This window comes from Eptesicus fuscus, chromosome 4, assembly GCF_027574615.1.
Source record: "Eptesicus fuscus isolate TK198812 chromosome 4, DD_ASM_mEF_20220401, whole genome shotgun sequence".
In the NCBI taxonomy this organism is placed as follows: domain Eukaryota; kingdom Metazoa; phylum Chordata; class Mammalia; order Chiroptera; family Vespertilionidae; genus Eptesicus; species Eptesicus fuscus.
In genome coordinates, this window is record NC_072476.1 from 67510456 (window position 1) to 67525964 (window position 15509).

The 15509-nt window shown below is 38.7% G+C and overlaps 1 protein-coding gene across 2 annotated transcripts in view; it reads right to left on the minus strand.

Moving 5' to 3' along the window:
* Nucleotides 1-15509, minus strand: part of VCAN (versican) — a 103366-nt gene that overhangs the window by 31478 nt on the left and 56379 nt on the right. The window contains exons 8-9 of one of the 2 annotated variants that reach the window (XM_028139745.2): nucleotides 4494-9707; nucleotides 1151-1264 (exon numbers count right to left, since the gene is read on the minus strand). In XM_028139745.2, the coding sequence (XP_027995546.2) occupies nucleotides 1151-1264; nucleotides 4494-9707 (5328 nt within the window). The remainder of the gene's footprint in view (nucleotides 1-1150; nucleotides 1265-4493; nucleotides 9708-15509) is intronic. The other variant, XM_054715099.1, reaches the window with a different exon arrangement.

Here is a 15509-nt window from a genome sequence, read left to right on the forward strand (position 1 = left end):
CCCCAGGCACACCCCAGATCTACTGAATCAGATACTAGGGTTGGGGTAACAACCATCTGTATTTACCCGGCCCTCCAGGTGACTCTGATGCACACTAAAGTTTCAAAATCACTCAACTAGAGTATGAGGTACAACTGCTGAGCTATTATTCTAAGACAAGCACTCTTTCAATATGAATGTTGGAGATTTTATCCCAATATTTCTGTGAGCCTTCTTTACTCAATCATTAAGAGAAAAGCATCCTGGTACCTCTAAAAGAAGCACCTGACCGATATTATATTCCATCATTTCTTTCATCAGAGATAACGTCTACAATGAGCCAAATTTAAAATGGAGTCTTGCCCTAGCTGGTTTGGCTCAGAGGATAGAGCATCGGCCTGGGGACTGAAGGGTCCCAGGTTCGATTCCGGTCAAGGGCACATGCCTGGGTTGCCAGCTCAGTCCCTGCAGGAGGCAGCTGATCAATGATTCTTTCTCATCATTGATGTTTCTATCTCTCTCTCTCCCCCTTCCTCTCTGAAATCAATAAAAATATTTTTTAATGGAGTCTTTTGTTTTAAGAAAAGGAAATCTAAATAAGAATGAAAAGGAACTGATTCGGTAAGAACACAGTTATATCCTTTGGAACTAGAAAGAGAGGAGGGGGCCTGCGATCCATACCTCCTGGAGGTGAAGGCGGGTGAGGCTGGCCGCTGGGGACAGCCAGGGAAGGCTTTCTCCCCTTTCACAGCAGAGGAGCAAGTTATCTCAGAATGTTACAGCTAACCTCCCTCATTTTAGCTTTGGAAGAATTTGCTGTATTTAAATTGATTATTTATTGATATTCAGATTTGGGGGATAGACTAAAAAAAAAATGTTAATATTTATGCAACTTTACATTTGTAGAAAGCCTATCTGTAAAATCCACAAAAAGACATAGCTGACCTGAGTAAGCTTCACTGAGTCTTGGGTATATTAACAAAATTCAGTCACCATCTGACCCCATTTCCCAGAATCTGCTTAAGTCTCTCTATGACTTTAACTTCATTGAACATATAATTCATCTACACATGGATTTCTCTGAAATCCTCTGATTTATTCAAGCAATATAAATATCCCACAATATGTCTTTTGTAAAAGCACTACACCCTTTCAGGCAAGGACATCTTACCAAGTTCACACTGGTCCCCAGTGAATCCCGGCACACAGGTACACACATAGGAAGTTTCAGTAGCATAGCAGGTGCCTCCATTGAGGCACGGGTTCGTTTTGCAACGATCAAGTCCTATCGTGTTCAGGAAAATAAGAAAAGCAATTAGGCCCATCTCTAACTTTCAATGTATTTTAGCATAAAATGCCACTTATTGCTACCATGATATATAAGCTTTACTGTAGCAATTTATAGATACTACACACAAAAATTAATATTAACTTTACTCTCTGGAGTGTTTCTTGGCATAACTAATTATTACAAATTTGATCTATTCATTTCTAGGATTCAATCATCATTCTTTTCAACAATATTTTTTGCACAGTATCTGGCAACTAATATATTCTACTGCAGATTTAGTTGGCATGATAATGGCAATTGATTTTAGTCAAAAATGATTACACGTATGTGCACAGTGAATGGAAATGTATTCTTTTACACGAGGTTAGTTCATGTGAAATGGCTGGATACACAGAACATGCATTCTTTTTAGCAGATTGGCTTGTTACCATCATTTGAATTATTATTGCCTTTTACCACTTAATGCTCAGAAACTGTTTTTCTTCGAAAGTGTGCACTGAAGTCTCTTCTGCTACATTAACATGCTTTTTCCAAAAACACGTTCCAAATGTACTCCTTTAGACTATACTTGAAGAAAAGCAACACATGGATTAAACTCTACTGTATAAAAACAAACCCAAACACAAAAACCTCACCTAACACGAAACCCCCAATTTTTATTAAAATTTTTCTCATTAAAACACAAATAAAATCAACACTCCTAGCCGATAAATATAAAGACCAGAGCCACAAATTTATGAGGAGAAACAGTTTAAAATATGTTTTTAAATGGCAAATGCGAATACTTTTACACTTTTTGAAGCACATATATTATTCTGTAACAATTCTTGGATAATTGTCTTTATATTAATAGCTTATATTTATTAGAGTTTGAGTATTCTTCTAGAGTTGCCTGTTTCAAAATGTTCAAGAATCCAAATAACGGTTTAAAGTTTTACAAAATAATTGTGATAAATAGGTTACATATGAGCTACATCTTATGTTCAAGAATCTTAAGACCCAAAACCCTGAAATAATTACACATGAAAAGAAGACCATCTACTTATGGAACATGAACTTAAGGAACATTAAGACAAAGAAGGTACTGCTAGTAGTAGAAGATAACTGAGTCTCTTTCATATAGGAAAGTCAAACAAACTTTCTGAGTGTTAAGTAAATTCTAGACTACTAGAAAGACTTGACAAATTCATATTTGCATGTGTGGGTTCAACATTAGGTAAATTCAGATGCTTACACCAACTTCAAAAACTACCCCAATTCTTCTAAGATTCTTTCTCATCTAGTCCTAAAAATATTTAAAAGCTCCCTAGCCATTTTAGCCTTCTGCCTTTCAAAGTACTCTGCATAGATGACGAGGCTACAGTCAACAGCACATCTACACACTGCCCTCAGTGCAAAATCAACATGACAGGAGAAGGCGCTTGGTGAAACTGTGATGTGCCATATAAATGTGATGCACTATTAATGTTCCCTCCACAGACACCAGATACCACGCTGAGAGTATGGGACAAGGGCTTGGCAAGAAAGTGGGTCTTTCTATAAACACAAAGTAGCTTAAATTAGGAAAAACAATTATGTTTATGATTTTTATTCTTCTGTACACAGTTCGAATTAATCTCTGAAAGTTAAATCTGCAACAGATAGACCAGGCAATGCAATATGAGTGTCCAGTTACTGAATTAACCTAATGTGACGATCTGTTTTGCAATGAAGACGCAACATCTAATTCTAGGTAAACATTGTGGACTGGATAACTGGTACACATCTCTTATTCATTTGTCAAACTTAATTCTCTCTCAACATTACCAATGACTCTTATATCATATTTTCACCAACCTGAAGTATATTGAAACTAAATTACAAAGGGATAAATGTTGGCCAGATTACTTGCTGATCATTTAACGATTAAACATAGAATGACAACAAAAATGCATCAGCCACCTTTGATCAATTTTATTCACAAAACAGTTCAAGTCATTTATAAAAAGGTGCATGTTATGACTATTTTACTCTATCTGAAGCACAACAAACTGAAGTGGCACAAAAGATAATATTGAAATGTTCAGAAGAAGAATTCTAAGTGTAACCATGCTGTAAAGTATAGTCATTAAAATAAAACTTATTTTGAACCAACATAGCCCTTAAAGTACTGATATATTTTTTTTCTTTTTGTAGGTAGTGGCTAGGTGGTAATGGTTACTTTTGGATTCCATTGAAAATGTTATTTAAATGATGTCCCAGAAAACACCATTGCAGCAGACTTCTCAACATTATTAGGCTAGAGTAAAATGAAAATAAGTTCTACAAAATGAATAGTCTAAGGTTTCTGGTTTACATATCATTAACTATCAATTATCCACTTTTGTGCTATAATAATAAGAAACCAGCTAAGAGCAGTGGAAAGACCATGGACTTTGAGTGGGGCTGATCTCAGTTCAAATCCCACTTTTCCATAATGTGTGTGGCTGTGCAACCCTTGGCAAATTAAAGAACCTCTCTTAAAAATGGGGAGAGCTGTACATGCTGTATAGCCTTTTCATGAAGATCAAATTAGACAGTCTATATGACCTAGTATAAAATTCATGCTTTCTGTTCATTCATTAAAAAAAAAAAAAAACAGAAATCCTTTCTTGACTGACGGAGCTCGAATAAACACTAAATGAATACCCACTGAGTTAGAAGCATTGTGTGGGCTACCTGAGGCAAGAAAATTGAATAAAAGTATAAATGGATAACTGATATTGCACGAACTATGTGAAATGTTTATTAGAGCTATTTACTACTGTCAAATTTTAAAGACCTGACAAATTTTGATATTATCATAATAGCACTTATCAGTAAGAGATTTTTAAGAATATATTTTGTTTCTGTGTTTAAAACTAAGATGTGTGACTATGGTACACATGACAAAACAATACTTGTGAGTAAAACGACAATGAATTTTTACACCACTAATGTGAAATTTTTCCACGGTGCGATTATACATTGTTTCTAAAACCCAGGAAAATAAAAGGAACGTCTATAGAGCTCGAAAATGATCTATTCTTGCTTCCTTCGCCCCTCATTATGGACTCAATACTGTGTGCTGATCTACTGTTATGTGAACAATATGGAAATCTCCCCTGATTTAACATCACAATAAAAATTATATAGATATACATATGTTAGGACCAAGGGACTGTTTCCACGTTTGGAAACAGATTTATCCGTGCCGTGACCTTACCTGGTAAATAGACTGCTGTGCCTTCCACTGACTCTTCATTCATGTCAATCAGGAAGCCGGTTTCATTAGAAGTTTCCAGAAGGTAAAGTGGTGGTGTTGGAAGCGAAATCTTTAACTCTGCCGTGCGCACTGTTGCCTGATTGTTGGAATCAAGAATTCTTGTTGACACTTGCTGTCCCCATGCTGCCACTGTGGAATCCTGCCCTCCGGTCAAAGCTGTCTGTGTTTCAGAGTTTATTTCCTGAGAAGGAACCGTGGGCTTCTCAGAAGTCTGTGGGCTGGGCGGAGGCACCACATCTGCCCCAGTCCCAGCGGTTGCAGAAGCAGAAGTAGGGTGTGGCCCCAGTGTAGCACCTTCTGACTTAATTTCACCTGCAGCCGTGACAATGGCTTCAGCCTCAGAGGTTCTCATACTAGGAAATACTTTGGTTGTTTCTCCTGAAAGTTGAACATTGGTTTTGTTTGGGGAATCTTGGAGAATCTCAGATCCTTCTTCAGCAATTAGTTCTGTGGGGAAAGCTTCCATTTGTTCTAAAAAGTTAGGTTTAGTTTCGTCTTCTGAAGATTCTGACTCTGTGTCAGGAGGTGAGAATGGAGGCCCAGTTATGTGAATGTACTCTTCACTTGATGGTTGGAAAGTCACCTCAATATTTGCCAACCTTCTGGGGGACGTTTGAGATGTGCCAGGATCTACACCAGGCAGAGCACTCGGCTGGGGGCTCTCTGTGTGTTCAGACGCTCCACTGCCTAAGGGCACAGTGAATGGAGATGATGTCTGAGGGGACAGCTTCACAAAGGCCAACACCGGTGATGTTGTATCCGTGTAATCTGGGGGATTCGATCCTTCCACCACATGAGGTGCTTCTGTTAAACTCTGAGCCGTGAGGTGGACAGTACCAATACTTACATGGGGTGTAGACTCTATTAGTGCCTCCCCAGCTCCTGAAGACAATTCTGGCTGAAAAGAAGGACCAACATATTTCTTCTCTTCATACTCTTCCTGTGTCCTTTCCAAATGACCCAATGTTGATATTACTTCACTTTGGTCTGCAATAGCTTGACCATCAGACAAAGTGCTTGATTCAAAGATGTCTTCCAGGGCTTTAGCTTCAGTTTTTGGTTCTTCGATATTTGGGCCAACTGTGGCAGACTTACTAGGAATGGGCAAGGATGTTTCTGTGGGAAGAAAAATATCTAATTCTGTTTCTGTGCTTGGGATGGGGATCCCAGTTGTGAAGATAAAGCCCATGTGATTGAACTGGCTTCTGTCTTCAGAAGTCACGGATTCGTTATGTGCTGCCTGAGTGTAGCCAGCCAGCAGAGCGTCACCAGAACCTTCAAAGGGTTCCACAGTTAAGGACAGGTTGGCAGCTGCCTCGTGCTTCTCTTGAATTTGAGTGCTGTCTTCATTACTGACCTGTGGTCCTGACGGTGTCTCTGGGTCTATGTCCGTTTGCATTCCAAGGATGTCTTCATACATGGGTTTAGTGTGATCAATATCTATGATAGTATTTTTATCTGATGTGAGCTCAGGTAGAATTTCAAGTATGGTACTCTCTGTAATTGTCAATAACAAATCCTTGTCCTCTTTGTCCAGATCTATAATAATATTTTCAGTGGCTTTTTTTCTGTCAGGTTTTAAGGTGGAATCCTCAAATCCCCCCAAATGGTGGGGGAAAGTATCTGCACCCTCAGTGGACCTCTTATATGACACTGTGTTGGACACTGTGATAGTTGGATCTGGGGAGCTTTCGTTCTGCTCTAGATGAAGAGGTGGCACCATTGAGCCTGTTGGGAACCCGTCAACAGTAATGGTTTTAGCACTTGGATCCTCAGGATGTTTCTCCAGGGGCCTATTAGGAACAAATGTGGTGCTTCCTTTTCTGGTTGCCTGAGTGGTTCCAGAAGTGTGGACTAAATCAACTATATCCAGTTCCCCAGATCCTTCTCCGGAATATTCATGAAACAAGTCAGATGGTTTTGTTGTGGGTGTAACAGATCCTCTGGCCATTCCAATACCAGAAGTTCTAGCCAGAAAGTCAGTAGAAGAGGTTGCTGTTTCTCTAGTTTCTGCTACTGAAGAATTCTTGTTAGAGATTTGCTCAGTGGTAGGTTGTGGTTGACTACTCTGAATTTCTTCTTCCCAACTCTGAGTCTGATTTTGAGGCTGTTCAGTGTCTGTAGAGAAGGTGAGAGTTGCTAAAGATGGTCCTTCCGTTCTGGTGTCTCTTAAAATTTCTAGTAAAGTTGTGCTGGATGCTGTCTCACTATATTCAGAGATGTTGTCTGTTTTAGAAATGAGTGGTCCAACTTCATTTGCCACATTTTCCATTCCCTCATAGTCTTCAGTGGTATCACTTGAGATGCTAGTTCCTAAGCTGTCCACTTGAGAAGCCTTGGGATATAATGTGCTAATGATTTGTTCCATTTCAGTAAAATTCACTGACACTGTGGTAGGCAAAACTTCTTCTCCTGATCCCAGGCCAGAGAATAAATTGGTATCTAACTCTTTAATTATTGGCTCCATAGCTTTGGGGAAGGATTTTATGTTTTCTTCCTCTTTGATTGATGAATCTCTAACTATACTTCCAGCTAGTATAGATTCAGTCACTGAGGTAGTAGCCAAGAAAAAATGGGATTTTTCAGTAACTTCAGGGAGAGTGGTGTAGGGTTCCAAACCCTTTGCTCCTGGATCTGGAGTAGACATGTCAACTACGGAAATGCCTTCCTTTTCCATTTCCTCATCAGCATCATACGTTTTCTTTGTTGCTGGTATAGAGTAATCTGTGGTTTGAAATCCAGTTTCATAAAAAATTGTTTGTTCTGGTGCAACAGAGCTTTGGGGGGATTCAAAAGATTTTTGTTCTGGAATCTTTTCCTCTGATGTTGTTTTGATTTCAATTTCTTGTCCTACAGTATTAACTCCTTGCCTGGACCACAGTTTGGTTGGCTCTATCATCTGGGAAAAGTCCATTGAAACTGTGCCATCAACCTTCACATCCCCCTTTTCTGTTAGAGCTTCAGTACCTTCAGCTTCTGCTCTTGGTAAACTGGTGGCTCTCTTATCAGCTTCTTGAATAGTACCTTCTTCTCCCAATACTTGGTCAATAAATGGAGATTCTGTACCAAAAACATTTCCCACCGCACTGGGAAACACTTGGTCAGCAGAGCTGCTGACTGAGACCACTTGCTCACCTGAGCCCTCGCCTGAGGCTGTGAACTCTTCCCAAGGGAAGGCTGAAGTGCTGACAAAGGTGCCACCAGGTCCTTCTGAGTCAGCTGTGTGACTGATGTGGCCTGAAGTAGGGGTTAACGATGGTGAAATCTGGGTATCTGTAAATGCTGCATCCCCAGAGCCTTCCATCATTACTGTTTCTTCTTTTGTTACGATTTTAGAAACCGTCGAGTATTCTCTGAAGTCACCACTGAAGTCTTCCTCCAAAGGAAAATCTGTAGAGAAGCCCTTTATTTCTGTCCCATGATTTGGTTCTACTGAAACCTCTGATGTAAGGCTTTCCTTGGATGTTTGGCTTATAACTTCAGTAACCTCTCTGTCCATTACATTACTCAAATCTAGTCCTGGTGGCTCAGAAGGGAATATAGTTTCCACACGGGGAGACACAGTACTAGCTATTTCCTTTTTAATTTGAATCTCAGGCTCTACTTTTAATGAAAATGAAGGAACAGTTGTGGTTGCTGGGTCAGTGGCAGCTTCTCTTGAGCCCTGCTCCATAGAGAGAGAGACGGGGCTACCTGGCACAGTGGCCTGCCCTTCCTGAACCCCAGGTTGACTGCTACTGCTGGTCTTGGTGGTCTGTGTCCCCAGATTGTCTAAAACATCTGTTTCTGGAAAGAAAGGATTAGAACTTGTCATTTCCCTTTCAGACTGTGTGGGTGTTGTTAAGGACATAACACTGTTCCTAGTAGCAGATGCCGAATCACTAGATGTAGCTTCATTTGCATTTTCTAATGCAGAGGATAAAACTAACTGGTCTGATCTCTGTGTAGGCATATGTAGCTGAACTGTAGAAGCTGTAGTTCCCTCCTCCTCACCTTCCCTTTGCGTTCCCTCAAGAGACGTACTAAAAGCCCACTCAAACGTGTCTGTTTCCTCTACAAATTTTGTGGGCACTACTTCTGTAGGAGGTTGTTCAGAAACCAAGTAAACGGCAGTTGCAGGGACATCAAAAAGTTTGTCTGTGGTCATTGTTTTGCCAGTGTCTAAAGTAACCAGTGTACCGGTAGTATTTCTCTGTGGTGAATGGGTTACCACGGTGAACATTTGATCTTTATCTTCTTCTTCCCCAGAGCCTTCTGGAATCAGAAGTGAAGGATTCCCAGAGAGCTCTACAATTTGTCCAGGGGTTATTCCTACCCAGTTTTCCACAGTGGCCAATGGGTCAGCAGGCCTGGGTTTTCCTGTTAATGTGACTGATACTTCCTCCAACATATTTGCTGACACAGAACTTGGAACTGTACTTGGAATATAGGTGATAGAAGTACTTTTTTCTGCCTTTTCACCAAGTGTTACTTCCGTGGTCCTTGAAAAGATCATTTCTGGGGATTCTTGGTAGATGTCAGCATCTCCTGAAGACTCTTCAGAAGAGAGGGGTACAGGTTCAGTATGTTCAAGCACCAGACTATCACGCTCAGGCTCAGGCCCTTTATCTGAGACTGATTCTGATCCCGCTGTGGCTTGGCCCTTGTGTGATGGGACTGTGGGGAAAATATCAGGCTCACCACTTGAAAAATGTTCTGGTGTTTCAGGGTAAGTCTCAGACTTCCATGTCATTTCAAACGATTCTGTTGTTTCTTTAGATTCACTTGTTTGCACAGCAGTAGATGATTCCCTTTCAGACATGGGAAACTCAGGGGTGTCACTCTCACTGCTGTCTGAAAAATTCTGAGAAGGTGCAACACTTTCAAACTGGCCACGCCTAGCTTCTGCCGCCTCTGGGTCCTTGGGCACAGTGGTGACTAGGTGTTTCCCATTTATGTACTGCACTGATGGGGTGGTCGTGACGTCAGTAGCATTTGCACAGTCTTCGTCTTCCTCCTCGTCTTCCTCGCTGTGGTATATATCTATGTCAATTAACTCAGGTAAAATGGCAGCAATTAGATCGTGTTCTGAATCTGTTTCTTCACTACAAGGTTCATCTTCTTTAGATTCTGAATCTATTGGATGACCAATTACACTCAAATCACTCATTCGACCTGAAAAAAACAAAGAGTTTTCACAATACTTAAATAGAACAGTTGGCAGCGTATGACAGAAGAAACTGATAGCAAGGCTCACTCACACACAAGGGAGGATTCAAATCTTTTAACATTAAGTACAATCACCCTTCTACACATAATTGTCAGTCTTCAGATTCGCTGTTTTGCATTAACAATGGGAAAAATAAATCCAACTTAAGATGATAGAAACAGGGTATGAAAACTCTTTAACACATTTAACAATGCAGCGTCGTAAAATGAGACAAGAAAGCACATATATACATTGTAATCGTGACATTGGAAATTCATCTTTATGTGAACTGAAAAAAAAAATGAAAAATTTCACCAAATCATACAGAAAAAGTAATTGATTATTGTCCTTCATGTAAAGGAATGCACAGACACCCTTACTCAATGAGGAAATGAGAGGAGATTGCTTCTGGCTTCTTGTCATGATTTGTCCTAAAGAAGACCTTTTAGAAAATTAGAGGCGATGTTTCTTTCTAGCCCTTTCACAGTGCAATGACCACCCCTCTCAAAGCAAGTGAAACTAGACTTAGCTGCCTAAGCTGCAGGCCACCTCCCAGACACAAGGGCAGGAAGCCTGGGATGGGGCGCCGTGTGCATGCACACAGATAGTTCCTGAAAGCACGAGAGAGGAAGAGCCCTCCACACTTTTACACCTTTATCCTTCATGACATGACAGATAATGGGTCTATTATAGTTCTTTTTAAAACATTTCCTCCAAAAGAAGTTTAAGGGTCACATCTAAACATTTGAACTAGCATATTTTAATAATGTTGGAGAGTGGAAATTTTTGAGCATGCTTCCAGAGAGGCCGTGGACTATGCCCCAGATAGAATTGTCAGTGCTGACACCAGGCCAGGCCTTGAGATACGGTCTCATGGCCCCTTCCCAGCACATAGGCCTTCTTTCATAGAACACTGTCAGCTTTCTGAAGAACAGGATGACCCTGTGGATAACATGGTCGTCAATGGCATGATCCTGACGTTGCTTAGGAAAAACTGTTTTGTCTTGGGTTGCTTGCTCTGCAAAAACAGGATGTGCTTAATGGGTTTAAAAGTGGTCCTGCACAAAGGGTCGCTGCTGCTCTCTGGACTCCCTGCATGGAGAAAGGCAGAGCAGTCGCTGGCCGGCGGGCCGGCCGGCCGGCTAATAAAAGCTCCCTAAATTTTAATTTGGCGTGGGCTCCAGTGGTCATTTACTTGCGTTCGCTCCACAACAAATAACAAATGTCCTTAGAACATTTCCTAGATCACAAATTGCCATAGGGTACAAACTACTCAGCCTGGTTGACTTTTCTGCCTCCAGAAATACACCAGCAAAGGTCCTTGTCTGAGCACCAGGAAGGAGGAAATTCTGGGCCCTCACTCTCATTAGAGTGGAATTCAGTTGTCCTGGGAAAGGGCCCTGTCCCTACAGCTGCCCTACTCCTAGCACCACTTGCAAAGGTGCCCATGGGTGCATTGACCCATGAAGAAGACAGAGTAAAGCAAGGAGTATTGCACAGTCTCACTTCCAACCCCCAGAAATACTGTTGCAAAATTATTTTCAGCCTCGCCCTGATCCATGCCACAAATGCTCAGGCTGAACCTGAGAAGCTTACAGGGGAAAAAATTATGACGGAGCCACACCTGTCCCCATCGGTAAGGAGATCGTTCCTGTTGTAAGACGCTGCTCCCTTCTACATATGAAAGATCAACATCTAGCATTTACTGACAGTCAGAAAAGAAAAGCCCAATCGAGAGGGAACCAATACTGCTTGTATTCTTTATACATCAACATAAACACAGACATATATGAACTATCAATAAAAACTCTACAAAATTTCTTCTGTTTTTAACTATGGTTTGTAAAAAAAAAAAAAAGCACAAGACCTTTATGTAGCTAGAAGACATCTACTATATTTACATTTATCCCTTTCACTCCAATAAAAACAAAAAAGAAAACTTCTCTGTATCCCATCTTCACTGTATGATCTCCATAAAATACTGTTGTGTAGGTTTGGCTTACTCTTACCCCAATTACACATCCTTCCTCATTAACTGTCACATATTACAGTTCATTTCTTATATCTCAATCCCATTCCACACCATATATCCAGCCTTTCCACTATATAAATGAAGGCTTATGGATATTCAAATAAATGAAAAAATATTTCATCCATAGGAGAAGTGAAGTCTATGCATAATGCTAGTATATTATAAAAATATAAAAGGAATACAGATGATTTCTGCCATAGGTGTTGCAACTACTCTTCACTGCCAAATAAGAAAATGACTAAATGCCTTATCTTTTTCCAAAAAGCATAATCAACTGAGTAAGATCATTCAATACTGCGTCACTAATGTTACAGTGATCTCATAGTGCCTCATATGTATATGTTTTAAAAGAGGACACAATAAAATTTTCAGGCAATAACTTGAAATAACTTTAAATGACTTGTAGTAAAGCCTACCTTTTCACTATGAAAAACGGAATGAGAGAGAAATAGGCACACGTGTGAGAGAGAATACATTTTAAATGCCTTTTGTAAGAATAATCTCTTGAAATATTACATCAATAATTTTATCTAATCATCAAATTGAGTAGTCTCTCACTGCTAATACTATTTGAACATAGTTGAATTACACTATTTTGTACTTTATAGATTTAACTGGAGCCTCAAAAACATGCCTGTCTTCATATTTATACCTTCAACCCTGTCTTCATGTTTATACCTTCAACCCTGTCTTCATGTTTATACCTTCAACCCTGTCTTCATGTTTATACCTTTATTTAGGTATAAATAAAGCTAGAATTCGAATTAAGTATCACACCACAGGCACTAAATTCACACAGTAACTTTCATTTGAATACAGAAAGAATTTTAAATAAGAAACATGGATCTGTGTCAAGAATCCCCACCACATTCTGTACCTTTTTATCAATAAAGGAGATAAAACTAACCAGCCAAGCTACTCCAGCCAAATGCAAGGATCAATAAAAAAATAACTGTTCAATATTGTTTATTTGTAAACTCTTGGGCCAGGAATAGGAAAACTTATTGTTATTATAGAATTTGTATGGGTTTCTAAATAAATTCCTTACATTTAAAAATAATATTTAAGAAAACAAATCATATAAACATATACCATGAACGTCTTGAATAATTATAGAGGAGGTTCCATCAACTATGATGTTGGTAGCTCTAAAAATAAGTAGAGTAGAGTAAAGCAGAGAGAAAATACTAAGGTTGCCAGTATGTCAAATGTCAACTTGTCAAAGAAACTGACACATTATGATGTTTGCCTAAACGTTTTACCAAAAAATGAATAACTTAAAAAAAGGCGTTTTTCTAGAAAAACTCTAATTGAAAATAAACAACTTACATAATAATTTGATTGGCTATCAACTCTTATTAATTCAATTAAATAAAGACCCTGGCATTCACTTTACATTCTCTACTTTTAGCTCCAATGAACAAAGTATAACATTCCTTGAGTCCATTTTCCACTTGGATCATGAATCCTAACATATCTGATTATTCCTAAAACTATAAAGATTTCCCCTAGCACGTTAAACCATCATATCAGAATATTTCACCAAAGACTCAATTGTTAGGTGCATTATATTCCATTTCCTAATCTAAATAAACATCACAATATTTCAATCACAGTGATATAAACATTGTATATTCTTCATAAACACACTCAGCTTCATACTGGTTTTGCACACAATTTTAATTCACTACCAAAACCATGCATGCCACCCAACTGTATTCTCTCTTCAGGAGCCAATTGATTGCACAAAATTTACTGAGTACCTCTTATCTACCAGACGGTATAGCAGACACTTGCCTACCAACTTTATAGAGACCTAAGACTTCCAAGATATCTTCCAACTCTCTTCGCCCTCTTTGCTCTCTCGTGAACAAATGCTCTTGCCAGTAGGTTAGAGAAAGGACCTTACTAAACTCTTTTCACCCTATTTTAAAAGGGAACGTTTGAGTATACATATTGCAAATGCTCCAAACATTACATTTAAATTGTAATTTCTATTTCCATCTGCCTCCAAAGTATCAGATCTCACTTGCCTTTACAATAGTAGAAAACACTGAATCATTTAAGCTCTTTTATCTTATTCTTCTCACTCTACCTCGAAGTTGGCAATGACTAAAGAACTATCAGCACATCATAATAGTGATTGAAGGGAAAAGATTTATTTTAAAAAGTGCTCACTTGATAAGTTACAAAAAATGTTCCATTTAGAAATTCTTAAATAAAAGAGGTAAAATTAGAGCTGAAATTATTTTGTGTCCTTTTTCTTAAAGGAATATTATCACAATTAAGCAACAAGTATTCATGGTTTAAGTACATTTTGTCAACTTCCAAATGGTTCCATTGGATTTCTTAATATCGGTTTGAGGGTACGGGAACTGTTGATTGCCTAGGGCTTTGAAGTTAATTTTTTTCTGCCAACAGATTCTCTACAGGTCAATTTATATTTTATTATCTCAGTACAGCCAATTTGTTCTCATACTTTTAAATTTTTAAAATTATGAAATCTGTCTAGTGGAGACAGGTGAATTCTTTCTGCCACTAGTCCCCTGTCATTGCCGCCTTACGTCTATCCCCTACTCCTATTTACTCTCCTTTGTTTATTCAGCTGCTGAAATTACTTCTTCATCCCCCTGTCTTATCACTACACTTCCCACCCACCACACACATTATCCAAAAGCTGCAAGAGCTATAATTATTGCAAACTAGCAAAGTTTCTTTGTAGGGTGTGGCAGGAGGGGGAGAGGACCTGTGATATTGTAAAAGCAGGTATATCATTGAAAATTGTGATCTGCTCTCCGTTATACTAACAGTGCACCCTAACAGAGTAATTAACGTTCTCACCTCTTGGGTGAACAAGTTCTTATAAAAGACTGCTGTATTTTAGAATTTTATTCTAAGAGTAATATAACTTTTATTTGGATTTCAAGAGTTAAACCACAGAACTCTACACAGTGTATGTATAATCTTTTCTATGTTTATATGAGTGTATTTTAACAGCTTGACTTGAATATACTGGTACCACGGTTAATAGATTTTTTTAGTGCCCTTTCACACAAAGCTTTATTGCTAGCTGACCTCAAATTATTCAGCAAGTATTTTGAAGTACTTCATGGTAGAGTTTTGTAGACATAGCACAAGTCTCCCAGTCATTCTGTTAGCAGACACAAAATAATAGTTGCTAAGATGCATAGGCAGCTGGCTAAAGTTCATGTTCTCTTCAGGGGATTTTACAATTTAAGTTTAAGAGCTTTCAATTAAATGTAAGCATATAGCAATCTACTCAGCAGAAATATATTATTATCACATTTCTTTATTAAAATTGATTTTATTTTAATGAGCAACAAAAAAGATTTTGTTTCCTTATTTTAAAAATACAACAGCCAGCCATACTGCAGTGTGTGAGAAATACTCATAGCATTTAAATAGAAAAAGCTTGAAGCTCTTTAATAAGTTTGGATACATACCTATAGATCCAAACACCAGTCTGAAACAAATGCTTCTATTTCATTCACCTTTGAGATGTTCTTAATTAAAATAAAAACAAACTGGCTCCGTATGAAGCAAAGAAAACCACCTAATGTGAATTTCAACCATATTATCTCAGACATCCTTTCCTCAACCTTTTCAAAATTTGAGACACTAAAAATGGTGCCAACTCGGGATATAAAAAATTTTGACATTAGTAATCAAGATATTAAATACCCTCACAAAATTTTATCATATATTTTTGCACCTT